Source organism: Lactuca serriola, chromosome 2 (genome assembly GCF_051521515.1).
Source record: "Lactuca serriola cultivar US96UC23 chromosome 2, Lser_US96UC23_V15, whole genome shotgun sequence".
In the NCBI taxonomy this organism is placed as follows: Eukaryota; Viridiplantae; Streptophyta; class Magnoliopsida; order Asterales; family Asteraceae; genus Lactuca; species Lactuca serriola.
This window is the reverse complement of record NC_136409.1, coordinates 48,085,368-48,107,659: the sequence shown is the minus strand read 5'-3', so window position 1 is coordinate 48,107,659 and position 22,292 is coordinate 48,085,368. Positions and strand designations below refer to the sequence as shown.

Below are 22,292 nucleotides of genomic sequence, written 5' to 3'. Positions count from 1 at the left end.
AAATGGCATAAACATCATATTTTTGTTTTAAGGGAAAGATCCACATGTAATGAGTAAAATGATCAATGCAAAGTAAAAGTAATTATGCCCATCAGAGGAGGTAACGGGGGCTGGACCCCATACATCACAAAAAACCAAATCTAAAATGCAAGAGCTTTTAAAAGTAGACAATGGTAAAGATAGTTTTGAGGATTTCCCTATATGACAAGCATTACAAGGAGAACTCGAGTTTTTATGTAAAACAGGAAGAGAGTATTTAGATAACATGGAATTCAAAAGTTGTGCATGTGGATGAAGAATCCGTTGATGCCATGTGTGGACAGGAGCACGAATAACGGTGAAGACACTCCTTGAAACTGGTTGAAAGGACGAAAGATGAAATGAGTAGAGCCCATGTTCACTTGGACCTGGGAGGAGGTTATTGCGTGAAGTCTCGTCCTTCACAACATAAAAAGTATCATGAAGTTCAAAGAAAATGTTATTATCATGACACAATTTTTGAACATAGAGAAGATTACGTTTGATTTGTGGAACATGAAGAATATTGGTTAAGGAAAAAGTTTTCTTCGGAGAGTAAAATTTAGTGGAACCAATATGTAAAATAGGTAAGCCATTACCATTGCCAACATGGAGGGGCTCGTCACCATAGTATGGTTCAGTGGTTCCGATGCTAGAGTGATCAGGTACTACATGGTTGTTAGAGTCGGTATCAAGAAGCCAAGGAGTTTGTGCCTGTAAGCGATAGTCGGCATGATTAGCCGAAGGTGGCTGTCGGTTTCAGATGGTGAAAGGGTCACGATTAGGGCAATCTAATGGAAGGTGGCCAATGCCACACCAATTACATGTCCCATAGATGGTGTTTTGATTAGAGGCCCAAGTAAATTGCCCTCTACTATTTCGATTGTTTGGAGTACGGCCTCGACCACGGCTGTTAGGAAAGCGACCATGGCCGCAGTTGTTTGGAGAATAAGAAGTGAAAACTTCTTGACATTATTGATTAGTAGGTTGTAGTTTGAAGCCAAATTGGGAAACAAGTTGAGTTAAAGCTTGCATGGAGTCCTGTTGTAAGGGGATTATTGTAGAAGTTGTTCCAGTAAAATTTGTGTGAAAAACCTGTGGTTGTGGGACAACAGGAACGGACTATTTAATCATGTAATCATGATCAGATAGCAGCCCATTCAATTCATTGAAGGCTGTAGGAACCTGTCGAGAAAGAAGAGTCGACTTTAATCCATTGTAGTCAGCACGAAGACCTGCAATAACAAGCATGACAAGGTCTTTCTCTTTAAAAGGTTCACCGATATTAGCCAAAGCATCAACATACTCCTTTGCACGATTGAGATATGTTGAGGATGTTTTGTCTCCCTTCATCTGAATCTTTAGTAATTGTTTTTTTAGGGTATATTCCCTGGAGAAGGTATGAGGGGCGTATGCTCGTTCCAAGGAAAGCCAGACTTCATGAGATGTAGAGGTACCTTGAACATGAGGAAAAGCAGCCTCTGAGATCGTCGAAATGATCAACATCCTAATATGAGTGTCGTTAGAAACCCATATAGGATAATTAGGGTTTGGTTGGGATGTCGTGACAGGCTCTTTGTCTGATGAAGAGGTTTGTTCAACCAATGGTGATGGACATGGAATGGTACCATCAACATATCCAATCAGATTGTTTGTAACAAGGAATGGATGAATCATTGTTTTCCAAAAACCATAGTTGGTTGGGGAGAGAGTAAATTCAAATTTGTGAGAGTTGTGAGAAGTTTTCTCAATAGTGGTGAATGCAACAATCAAAGCCATTGTTCAGCCGAATAGAATCAGAAAAAAAAACGAGGGTTGATGAAAAGAAAGAGTAACAGAACCTATGTGTTGGATTATTGATTGTTGTTGAAGGATCAGAAGACTTGTGATTGTCGCCGTTAAAGATTCAGAAGGCTTGAGATTGTTGATTATTGTTTGATCGACAGTAAGAGATGTTAGGTGCCGATTAGGTTTAGGAATTGACAAGCTCTGATACCATAATAATCTTGGTAAAATATTGTATTGTCTATTATGACCGATAGATTACATAGGATATATATAAACTACATAATTTCACTTTGTATCCTTCTAATTCTAGTCTCTATCATAACTGTCTATTACTTATCGACTAGAAATACAACTTCCTCTCCATGATCTATAATAGAATAAGGTCATCGAGTTCTTGATAATATTTAATTAAACAACACAACAAAACCATGGTAAATGATCAATTAGGGTTCATAATAAGCAACCACAAAAAACTTGAACGCAAATTTGTTGAAAGAAGTAGATATTTTACTCTGAAAAACCACTTCTTTGGTTATAACAAAAGGAAAGTGTGTGTGAAATATTACATGAGTTAGAGCGGTAGTATCAAAGAGGATAATGAGGGGTCCCAATGTTGAGTAAGGAAATCAGTATGTGATTGTGGCCGCAGGCAGATAACACACCATGAGAAGAGGGTCTTATGTTGATTGTAACAAATTTGATTATGAATAAAGAGGGTAATACGGAGGAGGGACCACACGATTAGGATACAAAGTAGGTTTGAGTGGGAGGAGGAGTTCTGGAAAATAGAGGGAACTAGAAAAATTGGCCAATTAGGATTTAGGGGAAAAGGGTTTCGATTTTGAAGAGGGAAAGCAAGTGAGAGGAGGAACTTTTCACAATGTGGAGGGAACGCTGAAATAATCTTTGCAAGTGAAAGAATTTGGGAAATGAAATAATTGGAGGGAATGAATATTAATAAGTTTGTAGGGAATGATGCCATGCTTGCTATAGTCCACTAGGCGCCACATAGGATTTGTCATGTTGCTACAAAACTGTCATGTAAAATTTACAGGAAGTGAGTTGTCATCCTTGCCATGCTATTTGTAAAATTAATTTATAATAAAATAAATTAATTAAAAAATATTTTAAAACTAATAAATTTGAACGGAAAAACAACAAATAAAAAGCATAAAATTTAAAAATACAAAAACCTAGATATTAAAAAACGAAATATAGATAGATGTAAAGGCATCTTAATCGAAAAATCAGTCGTCTAAATCATCGACCGTTCTGCGTTATGATCGATGTGGTCAACGGTCTAAATATGTTATGTTAGATCTCTACGAAGAACATGATGGGCCTCAATATCATTATTTATTGATCTTCTCATCAAGTATTTGTCGCTTCCAACCTCAAATGTTTGTGTTGGTGGAACGATCTTGTTTTCATTAAACTCACATATTGCACTTCCTTCATCTTTGAGAATCATATTACGCAATATGATACAAATATACATAACCTCATCCATTTTCTCCTCGTCAACAAAAATCTCAGGGTATTTAAGTATATGCCAACATTTTTTAAGAGCGTCAAACGCTCGTTCAACAACCTTCCTTTCCTTCTCTTGAGCTCTCTGAAACTTCAACATTTTTCGATCATTAGGACAAGACAATGACTTTACAAAACAAGAACACTCCGGATAAATCTCGTTCACAAGATAGTACCCGTACCTATATGATATTCCATGTACATCAAACAAAGAATTTGGTGTAGTCTCATTATACATGTCGTTGAATAATGAATACATGTTAAGAACATTAACGTCATTGAAGGGACCAGCAGAACCAAAAAATGTGTGCCATAGCACAAATCCTATGAGGCCACCACTTCCAGTATGATAATTGGATAACCATGATCACCTTAGGTGTATTAACCTTGATGTGCATTTAGGAAACTGCCCCATTCCTAGTGGAGGCAATCTAGGCTTCCTAACATTCCATGGAAGTCGTTCACATTTGAATGATGAGCATATAATTATTGGATGTTACTGCAGGTACGTTTGCACAAATATCGTGAACCATACAATCAAATGATATACCCAAATTTTTTGAAGTCTTTGTCATGCAGTACGTCCAAACATCCTAAGATTCTCATCTAGTGCATCGAGGGAAGTTACATATGCTAGTTGGTGAAGTGTGCTGGTGCATTTTTGTAAATCAGTAAAACTAGATAAACCTCTAGCATCTGCACTTTATTTGAAATATAGACATGTTGGCGTAATGTCGTTAACGATACACTAAAATAGATGTTCGTGCATACAGAACCGCCTACGAAAATAATATCCTTGAAAAGTTACATGTTCTTCAAAATTATCTTGCATGAGGCGTTAGCGAGCTGCTTCACGAATTCTTTGTATGAACCTTCTTTTTTTAAGCAAAAATTTTCGGCATTTTGTTAATGTAGCTCTTCTATCTTCTGTTTAGCCTCTTGAATGACCTCTATGGTCGATTCAAGCAACACATCAAAAAAATCCAACAATGAAGAAGATGAAGATGGCATTTTTAGAGAGAGTGTAGAAGATTGTTTTGATGTGGTATATGAAGGGGTTATGATTGAATTTAAAACAGGAGTCGTTGCTCATTGGTTGAAGTGTGGGATTTATACTCGGTATAAACTCACTGAATACAGACGTCGAGTAGAGCTTACCGAGGTGGCAGCGCGGTGTTTGCCGAGTCCACCTCGGATTCGTCGAGCTTAAGCAAAGCCCACTCTGTGCGGTCTAAGCGACCCGAGGCTGTAAAAATAGAGAAAAGGCGGCTATCTAGCGGGAGTCATTCTGGTTGTATGCCACGAGGTCCCTATGGACAAAAGGGGATGATCAGATTTGATTACGTAGGAAGGAACTCAGAAGACCGGTCTGAAAGAAAGGCCTATTCCATCGATGGTTATGTTAGTTATTCCTTTCGAAGCTGTCGCAAATTTGTTGAGAAATAATTAAAGTTTGGAAATATCGTTGCCTCGCTAATCCCTCGTAAATCCTTCGTAGACCAGGAGGAATTATTACCCTCGCTGAAACCTAATTCCGTTGTAAATTAGTGAGGGATCACCACTTTTGTTTTCACCGCACAAACATTTTAACTCATATCATGTTTATTTTTAGAAGACCGCAAACCTAAAATGATTTGTACGCCCTCTTTTTTAAGACATTCAATAACAACTTCTCACATATTTTAAAAATAAACATTTTTTTCTTGCTTTACATTGAATAGTAAACTATGGTATTTTTTAACTCATTAATCATTGCTCATAATTAATATCTTATTGGGATTCACAACAATTTTTTTTACGTTATAATGGGTTTGTTATGTATTTTTTCTTATTGCATATCCATATTAAATAGTAGTTTATAACCTGTGAGAATTACAATTATAAAATTAATTAAACTTTCATACTAAAAACTCAAAATTATTCATAAGTTATTTTAAATAAATTATTAATAAAGATATATTTTTTAGTTATAAAATTATAATCGTTGATTTAGATAAATTAAATACGTGACCTTATAATATGTATTATTTTATTTTATTTTTTACTCTAATGTTATTAGTTTAATGTAATTAGAGTAGGAAATTTAAAATTTGAACTTTAATATGGAGAATCAATAGGTTGACAATGACATGACATTAATTAGAAAACATAATAGGATGATACATAATGAAAGAAGAATAAACATATTTTTTATTAGAATAGGGATTGGATTTTTAAAATCATTTTCAAAATAAAGACGATTTATAAAACGGGACTAACATATGATAGATATCAGTTAAATGTTTTAATGTATTAGATATTTATCCTTTTTGTTTTATAATTTAAAGTCAATCTTATTTTTTTAAATGTTTAATTAGTTTAACTTTTCAGGATAATGCCATTTAACATTTAGGCAGATTTGGTCTGTAGATAGAAGACCTTTTATCTCTTTAAAAACAAACATCAGCTTAATACTTAATTTGTACAAACCTTATGCCAAAGGAAAACATGCAAACATGACTTGAAAAGCTTTGAGACGCCAACGGCATAAGTGTCTAGCTACGCAGAACTGATATTAATTATATACATCTCATAATAATGACTTCATAATCCACAAACACAATGAAGGAATGTCAACACACACCTTAGAGGCATTTGGCACCAATATCACCAAATTCCAGCCATTCCTGTGGAATGTATGTCTCACTCATATTAATACAAGCTCTTAAACCAAGAAAACCATTTAGAGCATTAAAGTGGTTGCAGAATAGTACGACCACGTGAGGTTTTTGCATGGTTTTGGCGCTTCTTATAGTGTCTCCATGCCACCTGGATAGTGGTTGCCGCCATGCTTCGCCAGTATAGGGATTTGTTCCTGAAGGTAGCAAAACATGTAAACCATGTAATTATAAAAACTGAATTTATTTTAATTGCTATCAGGAACAGAAACCATAATCTGACATATAGCTTATGTATACTAAACAATTGGACAATTATTATAAAGTAAATGTGAACAATGCTGGTGTTTCCCATTTGGAAGTGAAACTACTAGAACCTGTCCCCGCATGCGTGTCCTAGAACAATCGGCTTTGATCCAAAACATTCAGATACATTTTCATTTTTTAAGCATAAACTGAAACAACTTAGTGATGATCACATGCTTATATTAAAAGGTATCACATTAATTTGACATGTAGCAATTAATTATTTCAGGTTTATTGGAACAGTGACAATATTAATCAAACAGTAGTTTAAGTACGCGACTTCATTCAATTTCCTTTTACAAATTTCAACATTAAAATAACGCATCTGATACTCAACAGTAAAAAGAACATTATGGATTGGCCTTAATAAAATTCTTATATTACGTGTAATATTACTTTTAATATCCCTATTCACGTATAAATATTTTAGAAATCCCTCCCTCCCTCTAATCTTTCACTTATATCAACTAACAAACAGTGCATCAAATATTGTGTAGAAGATGTATTACCTTATGGCATGCTGAACACGAGGATTCCTGAAGTATTCAGAAAAAAGGTTGGTTACTTCTTCAAGTTCTGCAGCCCAAATAACATATGCCTCCACATTCGATAAGCATTTCACCGTTCTGTTGCTAATCAATCTTTTTCCTGTTGGTTTAATCCAGAGGGTAATTAGTTTTCTTGAAAGTGTAATATAAACAATTGCTGTTTTGATGGGTGTTCAAAGAGTGATTGCGGGCCTGATTTCCAACATTTCCTTGTTTTCTATGGTTTCTTGTATCTAAAGGTAACAATTTATAGTGGAAAAAAACACATCAAAATCTTTAAAAAAAAGCAAAGGGTGTAACACTTTATATGCATGTGTAGTGAATGGAAAAATGGTTATTAAACCCAACATGGAAAATCACAATAGTTAACGACACATATTCACTTCATTTCTAATTTTGTGGCCAGACTTTAAAAATTGTTTCCAAAACCGTCCAATTTCTGACAACTGTTATTAAATCCATTCGCCCATGTCTGCATTTTACAGTTTTTGGTCAAAGTTACCTAAAAAGTCAATTTTGGGTGGTACAATGGTGTTACTAACTAAGGACATCCACAATGCATTGAACTCCATAGAGTTCAATGGATTGTCACATCATCATTCTACAAACCATACAACTCTATTATTTTTTTCTCTACAATGCATTGAACTCTACAAAGTTCAATAGAATGTTACAAAATGTAATTTATAGTAAGTATTTAAGAATTAAAACTTTCCTTTTTCCCATTGAATAGTTCAATGACCATTAAATTCCAAATCCATTGAATGTCAATGTGGCATCTCACAATGGTAGAGTTTCATACATTGAATGACACATGAACTTGCCACCTCATTCAACTCTCCCATTAAACTCACCATTGTGGATGCTCTAAGTTTATTATATTCCAATGACCAATTAGAAATTAAGTAAAAGTACAATCCACTATATCGTGATCTCCCCATCCAAACTACTTTATACCTCCATTAACACAGAAATGTTCGAAGTACGATATGAGAAGTTCTTCACCGCATACATCGCCTTCTGACAACGGAACTTTATTCCCATTTTCTACTATACTCTCCAACTTCCCTCTTGCAATAAAAACCATTTTCGTCACAACCCCACCTATATATAAAACTTTGCCTCCTTTAATATATGTCTTTTTCCTTAACCTTTCATATATTGCATCTAAAAGTGGTTCATCCATATACGCAAAAATCCGGACCTACAGATTATTTAAAAGGTTGAGATGCAGCTTTAATGATCAGTGATCATGTAACCTTCACCTAACAGGAACATAGAAATGGTTTAATCGATCTTACTTTCTTGAAGAACTTAAAGAGGTGATGGCGAACATCTCTTTGCAAGTCTTCAGGTAAATTCTGCACTAGTGTTTCTCCATCAATCCCTTGGGTAGCAGCCCCATTAAAATACTCCGACTCTCGAACTTTTCTGCATATCAAGACCTTAAATAGTCAAGTTTTGACCAAGTAGACATCAAAACTACCTGATGCAAATCACAATGGAAAAGAAAGAATCTTATGACAGGAAAGGACATAACTAAAACACCCAAAACGTGGAACAAGGTTAGAATAGGCCTAGAAAGCTTCTGGAGTCCAGTCCGGAGTAATAACTACAGCCTAAAGCTTCATGCTAAATTTGAACTTTTACTAAGAAAGGAAATTGCGCATTAATGATTAATTACTGTGATTGATGAAAATAATGAGGCATGAGATTTGTACCTTCGTAGGTTTTCTGGTAAGTTCTCGTGTCTCATCCACTCTTCAACATCACGTCGTCTAACTAATGTTTCCATTTCTCTACGATAATTAATATTAAATGTCCATGGATCATTCATATTGAAGAACTACTAATATCATAAATCAGTGAGGGTTATAAGCAGCATAAGTTTCCTACTAATTGGTGTACCTACGACCGAGACCTTGAAGAAAGTTCTGCATGCTTCCGATCAGAAAGGAAAATAGTAGAAGTCCAACACCAATGATAAACATGGTAAAAAGGATTTCCCAGAAAAAATAACTTGGAGTTTGATATCCAGCCAATGTACTGATTTGCTGTGTCACAATCATCAGCAAATGAAAAGGATTAGAAGGAACTCTCTTATTAAGTTTGATGTGAGTAAAAAATACAAATTCATGGGAGGTGGATGAAAAATAAGTAAGCTTATTCTTTCAGAATAAGTAAAGCTTATTCTTTCAGAATTTAGTAAAACCATGGTAACTAATATTCTATGTAAGGTCATGTATTCGCATTTGATTGTAAATAATGGATTACAAGAGGTATATATGTATGTAATATTGGGATGGATATTACATCTAATTACCCTCTAGACTAAGATAATTAAACTTGTGTAATATATAGTCTGATATGCCCTCATAGCCTACGGACGGGGAAGACCATGAGGAAAATTCAAAAATTTTAATGGGGTTGAGACAAGATATCGACCCCTTTGTGAAAAAGATTGATCGTAGGTGGCAAATGCAACCCCATAGGTCCCTTCATGTGGGATACCATCTTCATCCAAGGTCTGACTTTTGTTCATGAGATTGAAATTACTTATTAATTTACTTTATATATAGTAAACTAATATCTTACCATAATTTTCAAAAATAGCCTTCACTTCGATGAGAACTTTTGGGCCGATTATGAAGTCAAACTTGGATTGTACTACGTAATTGCGAAGATGTATGACAGACCAACAAACATAAAAATTCAAGAACAACTTGATAAGTTCAATGATAGAATAGGAATGTTTGGTTTAATTATCTCAAACCATTTCAATAAGAAAGAAGATCCAACCAACAAGGTCATGGAGACACTATGGAGATGAGTGTCCAAAACTTCAGCATCTAGCCATTCGTATGTTCAATCTCACATTTAGTGTCATAGGATGTGAGAGGAATTGGGGCACATTTCATTATGTACTCCTCTTTTTGAAGAAACAGAGGTTCAATGTTTTAGTATTTGTGAAATACAACATTAACCCTAATAAAAGGCATCAAAAGAGACAAGAACCAGGAGAAACTTACGAGGATGCATGTCTCCCGATAGATATCTCGTTGATGGATGTTCACTAATGCTTTAAAGAGGATGAGGGGACTAGTAACAAAAAAACAAAATAGAGGTAAATACTTTGATATACAAAGCATATATATTATATTACCTTAATTTATAAAATAGTTAAACATAAAGATACTTTTAATTGTTTTAGGACTGAGGAACGTAAAAAAGGTGTCGGTTATAAATGACAAAAGAACAACAATTATTGTCAGTGATACAAAAGATGAGTTGAAGTTGAGTATGATGAAGATGGAGATGAAGATAGTAAGGGTTTTTCCATTTGCTTTATTAATAGCTCACAAGTTGTATTATTTTGTGGATACGATATATTATTTTGTATGATTTTTGCACATGCCACATGTATATGGTGGCAAACTGTGAGTCAGACTCATAAATAGAGAAGCTGTAATATTTTGGTGAACATGCATTAATATTGAACCAATATTATGTCTTTCATGTGTGTTATACTCCATGTATATATATAATCATTGCTCTTATGAATCGAGTCACGGAGTAGACATTTTACTCTTTCAAGTCACGAACTGAGTCGAAAACTATGCATATGATAGGTGCAAGTGGAATCAAGAACCCACATGTCATTCATGTAAGAATATCCTACAACACGAACCTCTCATATTTTGAACTACTATCACATACACACTTCATAAAATCATCTGCTTTGTTATCTTTCAATTTGTTTGAGCTATTCCTTTTTCCTTGTTCTACAACATGTACACATTATGTGTTGCTCTTTCTTTTTGCAACATTTGCATTTTGATTGGCCTTTTTATCTCGAGATCCATTATTTGATTTGTTCTCATTGATCACCATGAACACACAAGCAATCGGCTTGTAAACTACTGAAGCCATTAGTAGCCACCATTTTACTTTGCCTGCTCTTTGAATCTGGGGCCTCAAAAATGTCATATAGAATAAGGAACAGGAGCTTGGCAGAAAATGTAACATCATTAAAACCATATCTTCCTCTCCATACTTGACTTCCATCGGAGCTAGGTCGTCAATGATTTTTTTTTTTTTTAAATTCGAAATATGGTTCGACAAGCATCCTCCATTGTGCATTTTTGTTTAAAAAACTTCTCTTTGAGATGAATTTTACCAGTGAGATCTTTCGTTATGCATAATGGAGTTGGTTTAATTAAGTTAGAGTTATATGGCCTTTCTTTTTCTCTTCATATATCTAACACATCTTCATAGTCAGGTTGTGCTAATAACGCTTGCTTCTTGACGAAAGATCATACTCCATGGATACCATTAATGTCAAATAGACCTTTGCTAGGATAATGAATGTGATTCTGATACCACTTCTTTTAATCAACAATTAAGAAACAAGTAGAAGTAAAGAGAAACGAAACAATGATTTGTGTGCAAACCGTTGCAGGTAAAAAACCCAAGGCTCATGAAAGATTTTATTATAATCAATGAAGGGAGAAGGGAGTTCAAAATGTATGAATAATTATTATATAATGAATTGATACTAAACTATAAGGTTATTTATAGAGAAGAAAACTAATAGACTACTCATCTAATACTTACTTAAATAACTATGAAATCTTATCAGATGCATATCTTATAATAATAGGTAACTTGCCTAATTCTAAGGAGAGGAAAGGGGAAACAACCTATAGAGAATTCCAAATCACATATTACCAATAGTAAGTTGTTGCTTTACCAATGGAATCAAGGATTGTTTTTTTAATATTTTGAATTCGTAAGCCCTCATACCATGTTAAAGAGGATGAAAAAAATACTTTGTCACAAAAAGAGAATATATAGAGTGCCAAAAACCCGAAAAAGAAAACCGTTAAGAGCATAACATGGATTATTGACATGCTAGCTATACATCAAATAACAAGGAATGCACATGTGAAATAGCTTAAATCCCATCTTTAATTAGAAAAATGTAAGAAAGTGTTGAGACGAATAAAAAGGGTCTGATAAAAGAAAAAGGGAAGAGAGAGTCAATTCAAGATAAAATACCTGTAACCCCCACCAAAATCGATTTGTGCTATTGAAACATAGTTTTAGACTTTAGAGTCTAAAAATAACCATTATTTTGTGGTATTAGAACTTAATTTTAGAATTTAGAGTCTAAAACTAACCAATATTTTGTGGTAAACATCTTTTGGAACTTAATGTTAGCTTAATAGAATTGGTACTTTTTAGTTCTATGTTATTTTTGATTGCTGCATAGGTGTAGGTAAATATAGTTTTTAATTTTATAAGAAATCACAAAACATGAAATAGTTGTCGCTATTTCATCGCTATCGCTACGTAGCGTATAGGTGGGTTGTCGCTATTTCCTCGCTATCGCTATCGATAACCTTGGGTTCAACTGTCTATTTGATCCCTAACTACATATGACTATGTATTCTCCGGAATACTAGGATTTAGTCCCTAACAATTACACAAAAGACTAGGATTTGGCCCCTATAAATTGAGTTTGGGTTGGGCCCGTTGTACTACTTGGATGGGGCCCATTATGTATGTTTGGGTGGGGTCCATTATGAAAGTTTCGATTGGGCCCATTATACTCCTTGGGCGGGACCTGTTATGTATGTCTGGGCAAAGCCTGTTATGTGAGTGAGGGTTACACCCATTATGTATGATATATGTATGTGGACTGGAGATGAGTGAGGGTTGCACCCGTTATGTATGATATATGTATGTGAACAGGAGATGTGGTTGTTCAGCGCTAGAGTCAGTACTTTGCTTGTATGCATTGTTTATATAGTGGAATATGTGGTATACTAGGAAACTCACTAAGCTTTATGTTTACAGTCATAGATAAAATATTTTTCAAGTTGTTCGTGAGAAGTGATCGGTGGGACTCTACACACACATCGAAGATTTTGGTTTCCGATGTTTTGTAAATTCATCTCTTATAACACTATGGTTTCAAACAAATGAATTTCAGTTATTGATTTTATGTAAAAAGATTTTAATTGATTAATCTATTTTAAAATGAAAAATTTATTTGTAATTTTTAGGACGTTCCACCCGGCTTTGCATAGATACCAACAATTTCACTTATAACTATACCGATTTGGATTTCATTCATGTTGTTTGTCCTTGTTTTCATTGATATCGATCAATATATAGAAGTAATTTTATTTAAAAAAAATTCAATCGGTTCCATATACTTTTCTATATACTTTTTTGGTACTTTTCTGGAAAGCTGCTTTTATTTGAATGAATATAATGTTTAAAAAAAATGGCATTGGCTTCATAACAAACTTCACTTGTCAAGGTCAACACAAAACTAAAAAATAGAGTTCGTAGTTTTCTTTTACTTTATAAAAACCATTTTTTTTTTCATCTTCTTTCATTAAATTATAACTTACGATTTAACCCATCGTCACACTGGATCCCAAAAAGTTTTAGTAACACTTACATTGGATCCCAAAAAGTTTCAGAACATTTAAAACATTTTTAAATAACATTGGGGTGAATATTAACGAGTTTTTCTATTTATTTTAGATGAGAGATGAAGTAGTTTTCAAGATATAAAGTGGTTGTTTCTATGGCTAAAACACTCAAATGCAAGAAATCACTAAAATGTAGAGACCAAAAATGGATTTGTTGAATCGATATTTGTATTACTTAAAATAACTGCTTATTCCTCATTTTAGTCAAGTCCTATTAAAATATCATTTAAAAAAAATCATTAATTTTTGTTTTCTATTTAATTTTTTTTAATCAACCCATGTAATACTCGAGTAACTAACCTAAGTGTGTGTGTGTGTATATCATAAAGAGAACGAAAAAGCTAGTGAAAAAAGAGGTGATATAGTGGTTTACCTGAACAAGCATGTGCATGAGGAATATAAGGTCCATCATGCTTCTAAAAACCACAATGGGTGTTGTCATTCCTGAATCAATCCCTATGCACTTAAAGCCCTGCTTCCAAAAAAAGTAATCATGTAAAGGAAGATAATAATATACTAGATTAGTCAGAGATTAAACAATTAAAAAAAAGTGTATATATTATGCCAATTCACAACCACGGTTACAAGAACATTTAACTCACCATCATAGTTTGGAAATAACACAAATAAAATGTCAAAATTTAGATGAGATGCCACCGGTTTTCATATATACTTATCAGTGTTTAAATGCGCGCTTAAGGGTTGTACCTTATTCACTGACAGCAAGTAACAGAATAAGGGGTCTATGAAAGTGGCGAATGAGCAAGAAGTGATAACTAATTGAGTCCACCCTCTAACAATTTTGGCATGTGGATTGATGACCCCAAACATAAAATGTTTTAGTAACGATAACTTTTCTCGTTTCCATGCCTTTACACCTCGACGTTGAACATCATCATTCTGCAAAAGAACAAAAAAAAATAAAACTGCATGAACAAAAGTAAGCAATTCATTATGACAAGAGTTCATGGAGTAATTTAAAAATACAACAATCTTACGTCCAGTGAGTCTAAATATGCCATATAAACTAATGATATAGGCAATTAAGAAAGCACCACAACATGAGCAATCATGTAAGTTTAGAACCAATATGTTCTAAAAGGGAAAATTGAAATCAAGTATGTTTAGTATTTTCCAAAGAGAAGAGTAATACATAGTGATCAAACCGCTGTGAAACTCTGAAGGTAAGTGGTCTTTCATAATAGCAAGATATCGGGCATGATGTACAATAAGAAGCATTGCACATCCCCAATTGTCCTGACCTCAATAAGTGCTTATTTTTTACTTCATCATTAACTCCCAATTGATGGTTATCATTTCTAATCTCTTTCTCTTCCACAGCTTCCCTCTCTTGTCTCTGTACATCAAGACATTTTTTTTATTTAGTAAGGCAACATGACTTGTTGCGATGGAGTTCAATTCAATGGAACTTACAGGAATGGATATTGAAACACTTCTGGTTGTTTGTGAAAATCTTTGATTTAGATTATTCTCGTGTCTATGGGATGGCCAATCTGTAGCATTTAAAGATCGTACATCATCTTTTCCTTCAACGTCCATCTATAAACCCTCAAGTGCAAAAACCTGTATTAAAGACATGAAAACAAGTCAAACAAATATGCTTGATGAGAGAAAAAGAAAAGAAAGAGTTACCTATTGATGTAGAACATAAATAAAGAACAATAAGTAATCAAAAAGTCCCAAAGGTGGGAAATTTATTGGGTCCAACCCATAGAAGCTTTCCGTCCATATAAAGTGGGTCTACGGATCAAAAGTTATACACATTTGGAGTTATTTTCCACCCATTTTGCCCTTTTCTCATTTATCCATGAATGTGTCACACCTAGGTCCTCCATATGCTATTTTTTAATGAATAATTAGAATCCTTGTAGTAGATAGTGTTTGGACATCCTTTTCCTGTTTGAAGTTGTTAACAATCAGTTTTGATGGATAGAACCTACTGAATAAGGGTTTATAGTAATTTTAGCTAGTAGCAAACTAATTATTGGAAACTTATTATCTGGTTGTTTGACCCTTAAATGAATCACACAACTTCAGTTTCAGGTTTTGCCTCTTACACTTCTACAACAAATGCTGAGTTGAAAATGAGCTCAGGGGAAGCAAGTTAGGCCTAATTATATAATGCAATAATAGTTTTAATTATGTATAAAATAGTGGTGTATAAGTAACTTTACTCTACTATATATACTGTATGATTATTTACCCTAATTAAATAAGCATATAGCAATAGATAACCACTTGAAGTAGCAATAATCGAATAACCACTTTCAAAAACCTTTAACAAACACTTCCTGGTATAAAAATAGCCTTAAAAAGTTAATATCATAACTAAAACCACTCTCAAACAGAAAAAAGCAGTGAATATGCAATAAAGTAATATTAATTTTATGGTAATTGTTTGGGGTAACACATTCAATTGTGCTCAAGCACATGTTGAGAAGCAATCAGTCACGATTTTGTACATTCTTCAAGAAAAATTGAAGTTAACTCATGATCAAAGTGAATCATATTCGGTAGAAAAAAGAAAAATAGAAAATCTGAATGAGCCAGAGGAATTTGAGACATACCTTTTTAAGAAGCCTAAATTAATCTCCAAAAAACGAACAATGAAGAAGCATAAGTAGCTATAAGATTGTTTATTCGAGTTATGAATAGCAAAATGAAAAGGGGTGGTAGTTTCGACGCGATTAAGAGAAACCAGCGTGACAAAAAGAAGTCGAATTACCACAACTCAAGAACGTCTTATCAGCATAAAACCATCGCAGTATATAAACTTATTTTCAATGAAATTTTGCGAGGGATCATTATTTGCTGTAGACGTTCGAGATCTAAATGAAGGAATCTGTCGAATTAAATAGAAAACCTAAAATCTAAGAAAAGAGACCTAATCTTATCTTCTATCTTCATGTGTCACCTTTATAAGCCTGTATTAGGCACGTGTCATGTGGTACATCTATTTTTTCCCTCTCAAATTCTAATTTATGTTATACAAAATTACACTACAAGGAAAACGATCATTAGCGGCGACAAAAGTCGTCGGTAATAATTAGTTGTCGCCGGTAATAGTAATAGCGGCGACGCGTCGCCTGTAATAAGTCGTCGCTACTGCTTCGACGCTATTGACCATACTGTTGCCGCTATTAATAGATGTCGCCGCTAATGACCATGTCGCCGGTAATAAGGTGTGTCGCCGGTAATAACAATTTTCATTTTTTTTATTTTTTTTTAATTAACGATTTTAGTTGTCGGTAATAATGTTGTCGATAATTACATAACAATATTCGATTAAATATCAAAAATAATAGTGTCAACACTAATTATAAATCAAACATCCGATTATAATTAATTAAATATCAAAAGTCATAATATCCGATTAAATATAAAAAGTAATAATGTCGTCTGGTAATTACATAACATCCGATTAAATATAAAAAATAATAATGTCGCCCGGTATTAGTGTCGTCGGTAATTACAAAAAACAACCAAAGTTTTACAATCTACCAAGTAACAAAGCGTGACAATGTATGCAAATAAAACTCATCCCTACATAACATCATCTTCGTTCTCATCGTTTCCTCAATTATTTTAGGATTGAAAAAACAAATTAAGCTCATCCCTACATGCCGGGTCGTTGAGCATTGCACGAATACTTTCCAACTACATAATTAATAACAACATATATAAACTTATAAGTTAAATTATCAAACATAAACAAAAACTATCAAAATACATTGTTATTTTTAAACTAAGACAAAAAATCAAAGTACGTTGTTATTTTTTTGCGCTTGGGACAAAAACGTAATTACCAAAGTTTTTAGCAAATATTCATCACAAAACCAAAATTACCAAATCAACATGCATTTTACGATGCTAAAGTAGATTGCTATTTTCAAACTAAGACAAAAAAACAAAGTACGTTGTTATATTTTGCACTTGGGACAAAAACCTAATTACCAAAGTTTTTAGCAAATAATCACCACAAAACCAAAATTACCAAATCAACATGCATTTTACGATGCTAAAGTAGATTGTTATTCTTAAAGTAAGACAAAAAACCAAAGTACATCGTTATTTTTTGCACTTGGGACAAAAACATAATCATCAAAGTTTTAGCAAATAATCACCACAAAACCAAAATTACCAAATCAACATGCATTTTACAATGCTAAATTAGATTGCTATTTTTAAACTAAGACAAAAAACCAAAGTACGTTGTTATTTTTTGCACTTGGGACAAAAACGTAATTACCAAAGTTTTTAGCAAATAATCACCACAAAACCAAAGTAGATTGTTTTACCTGTGATGGTTGTGATGCTTGTGGTGACGGTTGCGAAGGCTGTGGAATCAACAGGTGAGCAGAAGGTTTACGGTCAATGCCTCTAATATGGCGACGTCGCTCTCCTAATTCTTTCTCAAATGCAGCTCTTTCTTTAGCGGGTGTTAACTGACTTTCTCGTTGAGTTTGTTCTAACAGCTCTTCAGCTAACCGATTATGTAACTCCCAAATGTGAGTAACAATTAAGTATAAATAAACATTTAATTATATGATAAAATTATAATTAAATACTTACATATTGTTGTTCCGCCTCAGCAATAACAAACATACCATTCTTATCGGTATGAGCTTTGTGAAACGTTTCCACTCTCTTAAGGTTATGTTTAACTTTAAAAATTAGATTATATTTTAAATAAATATTTACATGTATCGTACGTTATCTTTTTATAGCAAGTACTGCTATACGAGCTCGACCCCCCACGATTCATATTTGTTTGCATTTCACAATTTTTTTTGTTCCGTTCTGAAACAATTATGTGTTCGTCTGTTTGGAAATACTCAACTGCTTTCTTCCGGTTATCAATTTCCATACCCTCTGGAGGGTTGGCTAATGCTCCCGGGATATCTTCATACCCTCCAACTAACATAAAATATTCTTTTGCGTCAGCTTTACATTCTCGATAACCTTTTAACAAAGCTGTTTGAAAACTCTCTGTCAACATATTAGCTTGTACATCCTAGTACATCTGATCCAAATCAAATTTTGTCTACAAAAAAAAATTAACCAAGTAAAAAACAATTATAGTTAACCATATAAAATATATTTAAATAAATAATTACCGCTAAATGTTGTAATACGGTATCCTATATTGCAGGGGAAACTTTTTTCCAAGTCCATTTATCAAAATCGACATCTGCCACATTGTTTTTCCAACTTCTCGGGAAAACATGTCTTCCGGCTCTCCTACGGGATCAAATGTGATATCCCTGTCATATTCCATGCTAATCGGAAGGGGGTGGCAATTAATGACACGACACGACAAAATACACGACACAAAATGAAATTGGCACGAAACTAAAATTTGAATTCGTGTTCGTTTCGTGTTCGTGTTCGCTATAAAAAACACAATGTCGTGTCGTGTCGTGTTTGTGTTCAAAATTCGACACAAAATTGCCACGATTTAGTAGTTCTTTATCGTGTTTTTCGTCTTTGTCGTGTTATATGTGATAAAATATTCATTAAATAAACTCATTTTTAGTATATGTGATAAAATATTCATTAAATAAACTCATTTTTAGTATATGTTATATTTGTTGTGTCGTGTCGTGTTTTTCGTTTTTTAATTCGTTCGTTTTCGTGTTAGTTAAAAAAACACGACATCGTGTCGTGTCGTGTTCGTGTTACAAAAAACATTGTCGTGTCGTGTCGTGTAGACAGAAACACGAAACGTTAACACGATTTGCCACCCCTACTAATCGGTTTTCCCCGGTTCCGTAAGATCGCTTTTTCAAGTTTTATATTTTTCGCTTTGCCTCGTTTCCTTCGTGCACGTTGCTTAACTACAAATGTAATTAAAAATTATTAGAAACGGTATTTAATTTATAATAACTGAAAAAAATAGTAAATAAAAACTATTACAAATGTAATTAAAATTACCGTCCTGCTCATGATGACCAACACTTCTACCACCTGGGAGAGGTGGGTCCTCAGCGCCATCACCTCCGTGTCCACGGCCCATAATAGCAACCATGGTATACATAAACAAAAGCCATATTGTCATCATTTCCTGATAAATTATAATATATACAAATACAATTTTTATTACAAATACACATTATATAGAAATAAACATTTATATAGGAATAAACATTTCTATTTAAAATAGAAATCCAAATAAAGTTCATATTACAACCACGTATTACATAAGAACTATTCTAATCAGAATCTTCCTCATATCCTTCGGTGTCTTCTTTGGTATCATAATCAGAATCGGTCTCATCGTAATCAGTCTCGCAATCAGAAACATCATTGACTCTACCAGTTGGTGGAGGAACTTCAGTTGCACTTTCAACATCAACAATGACTCTAGGAATGTTTTGAAAGTACATGCTGAAATCAATAAGTTCATCTTCCCTTGCTCGACATCCCTACTTCCTTTTAGTCCCTGCAAGCCAGAACAAATGTGAAAACCACATCCTGTATCAAGGACCCAAGAATTAGCATGTGATGAGTTACTAGACAAAATAGTATAAATACATGAAAAGGTGAGCTTGATCTTCCCATTCTTTATGTCCTGCAATTATTTGGGGCAGCTTCGTCTCCAATACCCTTTTTCATGGCAATGGAAGCACTCGGCTTCCTTTGGATTGGAAGAGGGGGTGACAGAACCAACTTTGGTCCCACCAGAAGAGGATCCAACATGGGACTTTCCCTTGTGACTCTTAGAAGGAGTCTTCCTCTTCTTTCCCTTTCCATGTCCAATCTTCAAGACAGGGGCAGTAGCAGTAGGAGTAGGAACAACATATTTTCCTTTAAGACTACTTTCAGCAGTCCTCAAAAAGCCTTGAAGTTTTCTTAGAGTGACCTCCTCCTTGTTCATATGATAGGTCATACAAAACTTATCATAAAAAGGAGGCAAAGAGTGTAGAATGATATTTATTGCCAACTCTTCATCGAAGTTGACGTTCAACTTCAGCAAATGGTCCACAAACCTTTACATCTTTTGCAAGTGGGCCGTGATGGACTCCCCATCCTTCACTTTAGTAGTGATCATGGAGGCTATGATTTCATACCTTTCCTACCTTGCACTTTGATGATACCTTTCCATCAAGTCTTGGTATATTTCATAAGGCCAAAAGTCCGCATAGGACTTCTGAAGCTCAGCAGTCATGGTAGCAATCATAATACATGACACTTTAGTCGCATCCCTCTCATGGGCCTTGTATTCAGCAATTTGTTCGAGAGTAGCGATAGATTCATCAATTTGCTTAAGCTCTTTATCAAGGATATATTCTTTGTCCTCGTAACGAATAACCATTCTGATGTTTCGAATCCAATCACTGAAATTCGATCCGTCGAAGATGACCCTCCCACATAAGTTCATGAGGGAGAAAGAGCCGGAAGGGATTGGGTTTGAAGCAGTGTTGGAAGACATCTGAAAAGAAAGACAAAGTTTAGATTGGATAATTATCCTCAATATATCACCCAAATGAAATATTAAGGCTAGGACCCAACACAATATTTTACAATTCATAAAAGGAATGGCGTAATCCAATTGCAAAATATTTGAAGGTAGGTAATGACGATTTACCAATTTCCACCATCAAAAATGATATTGATTATTAAGTTTCAATTGGCTTGAAATTTCTAGATTCCTTTTAAATTTATTGAAATTTTCAATGGCATGTTTAAATCTCGATTATGCCCTTCAGGTTTGTGACTGGGATGCCTAGGATCACAAAAAAGGTGTGAATAACCATGCAAATTAGTTTGGTACACTTAATGTTACAAATCATCCAATCAATGTGTCGGTTAACCACACACACTCCATGGATCCATGATTAACATCAAGCTACCGTTTGCCACACATTTTCAGTCCCATATTACTGTGTCGGTTAACAATACACGCTTCACTAACGACTTAACAAGGTGTAAAGTGCAATTTCATGGGATACCACCATTTTCACATTTTTTTAAAGTAACTAAGATTGGAGATTTATAAAAGTTTAGTTACTTTAATAATTTTCATTATACTTATTAATGAGAATTAATGTCCTATCCTACCCATCCGGCTAACGACCCTCCACCGGTCATGGAAGCGGTAAATAAGAGTGGACACCCATTAAACCATTGTTTTATAGGTACTAACCTTATACCCCCCTTATAGATCGACTTCGATGAGGCTTACTAATGGTAAGACTGACTTGTCTTATATATATATATATATATATATATATATATATATATATATATATATATATTAGACTTTGATATTAAATAGTATAAGAGTTGAATTTTAAACTTTTAAATTTCTGGGGTTTGGAATTAAAGTTTCATAAATGAGGCTCTTCAAGTTCCTAAACTTGAGGGAAAGTTTTGTAACTTGTCAAAACTTTTGATTTCCATAACTTATATATTTTAAAGTTCCATGAATGAGACCTTTCAAATTCCATACTTGTGTACAAGTTATGAAACCTTTCAAGACTCTTTGAATTCTATAATTAACATTAGTTAATGGTTTCATAAATAAAGACTTTTCATATTCCATAACTTGAGGACAAGTTATGGAACTTTTCAAGAACACATATGGATCAAATTAACTAGTCCAATTATGATATGATGATCATTTACCAATTTGACCTAATTTAATTCATATTCAAGATAGTTTCAAATTTTACAAATAACTAGTATGTCACAAAAATCAAGATTATCTTAGAACTTGACAAACTTCATATTTTTCCATGGGGATAAACATTACCATATCATTAAAATCAAATTTTATGAACCAAAACAGTTTGTGGTAATGTTCCTAATCCAAAACAAGCCAAAAACTCGAAGATTCTACCATCAAATACACCAACTCGTTAAGTGCCATAATGGACTCATCGAGTTCAAGGCAAACATCATCCAACTCATCAAGT

General features: G+C 33.9%; 2 protein-coding genes across 3 annotated transcripts; both read right to left on the bottom strand.

Moving 5' to 3' along the window:
* Positions 1–3,115: 3,115 nt before the first annotated feature.
* LOC145089212 (uncharacterized) lies at positions 3,116–3,574 on the bottom strand. The gene has a single exon (XM_079027680.1). It carries the CDS (start codon positions 3,572–3,574, stop codon positions 3,116–3,118), a length of 459 nt encoding a protein of 152 aa, XP_078883806.1.
* Positions 3,575–5,875: 2,301 nt separating this feature from the next.
* Positions 5,876–16,244, bottom strand: LOC145086220 (putative cyclic nucleotide-gated ion channel 20, chloroplastic). 2 transcript variants are annotated; one of them, XM_079023967.1, is made up of 12 exons: positions 15,942–16,244; positions 15,007–15,270; positions 14,788–14,937; positions 14,507–14,710; positions 14,062–14,253; positions 13,727–13,825; positions 8,756–8,901; positions 8,569–8,646; positions 8,149–8,278; positions 7,805–8,051; positions 6,809–6,947; positions 5,876–6,190 (listed from the first exon to the last, which is right to left on the bottom strand). In XM_079023967.1, the coding sequence occupies exons 3-12, from the start codon at positions 14,911–14,913 to the stop codon at positions 6,067–6,069; spliced, it is 1,485 nt and encodes a 494-aa protein (XP_078880093.1). In that variant the 5' UTR covers positions 14,914–14,937; positions 15,007–15,270; positions 15,942–16,244; the 3' UTR covers positions 5,876–6,066. The 2 variants fall into 2 exon arrangements, with proteins under 2 accessions (XP_078880093.1, XP_078880094.1); XM_079023968.1 differs by lacking the exon at positions 15,007–15,270.
* Positions 16,245–22,292: the final 6,048 nt, after the last annotated feature.

What these genes read in the sequence shown, in the direction of transcription:
- LOC145089212 (XM_079027680.1), bottom strand. Translation starts at nt 3,574, where the DNA reads ATGTATAATGAGACTACACCAAATTCTTTGTTTGATGTACATGGAATA.
- LOC145086220 (XM_079023967.1), bottom strand. Translation starts at nt 14,913, where the DNA reads ATGGACGTTGAAGGAAAAGATGATGTACGATCTTTAAATGCTACAGAT. An exon ending in GTGTTTCAATATCCATTCCT is followed by an intron (nt 14,711 to 14,787) that starts GTAAGTTCCATT and finishes CTTGATGTACAG; the next exon opens with AGACAAGAGAGGGAAGCTGT. An exon ending in TCATGCACATGCTTGTTCAG is followed by an intron (nt 8,902 to 13,726) that starts GTAAACCACTAT and finishes ATTGTGACACAG; the next exon opens with CAAATCAGTACATTGGCTGG.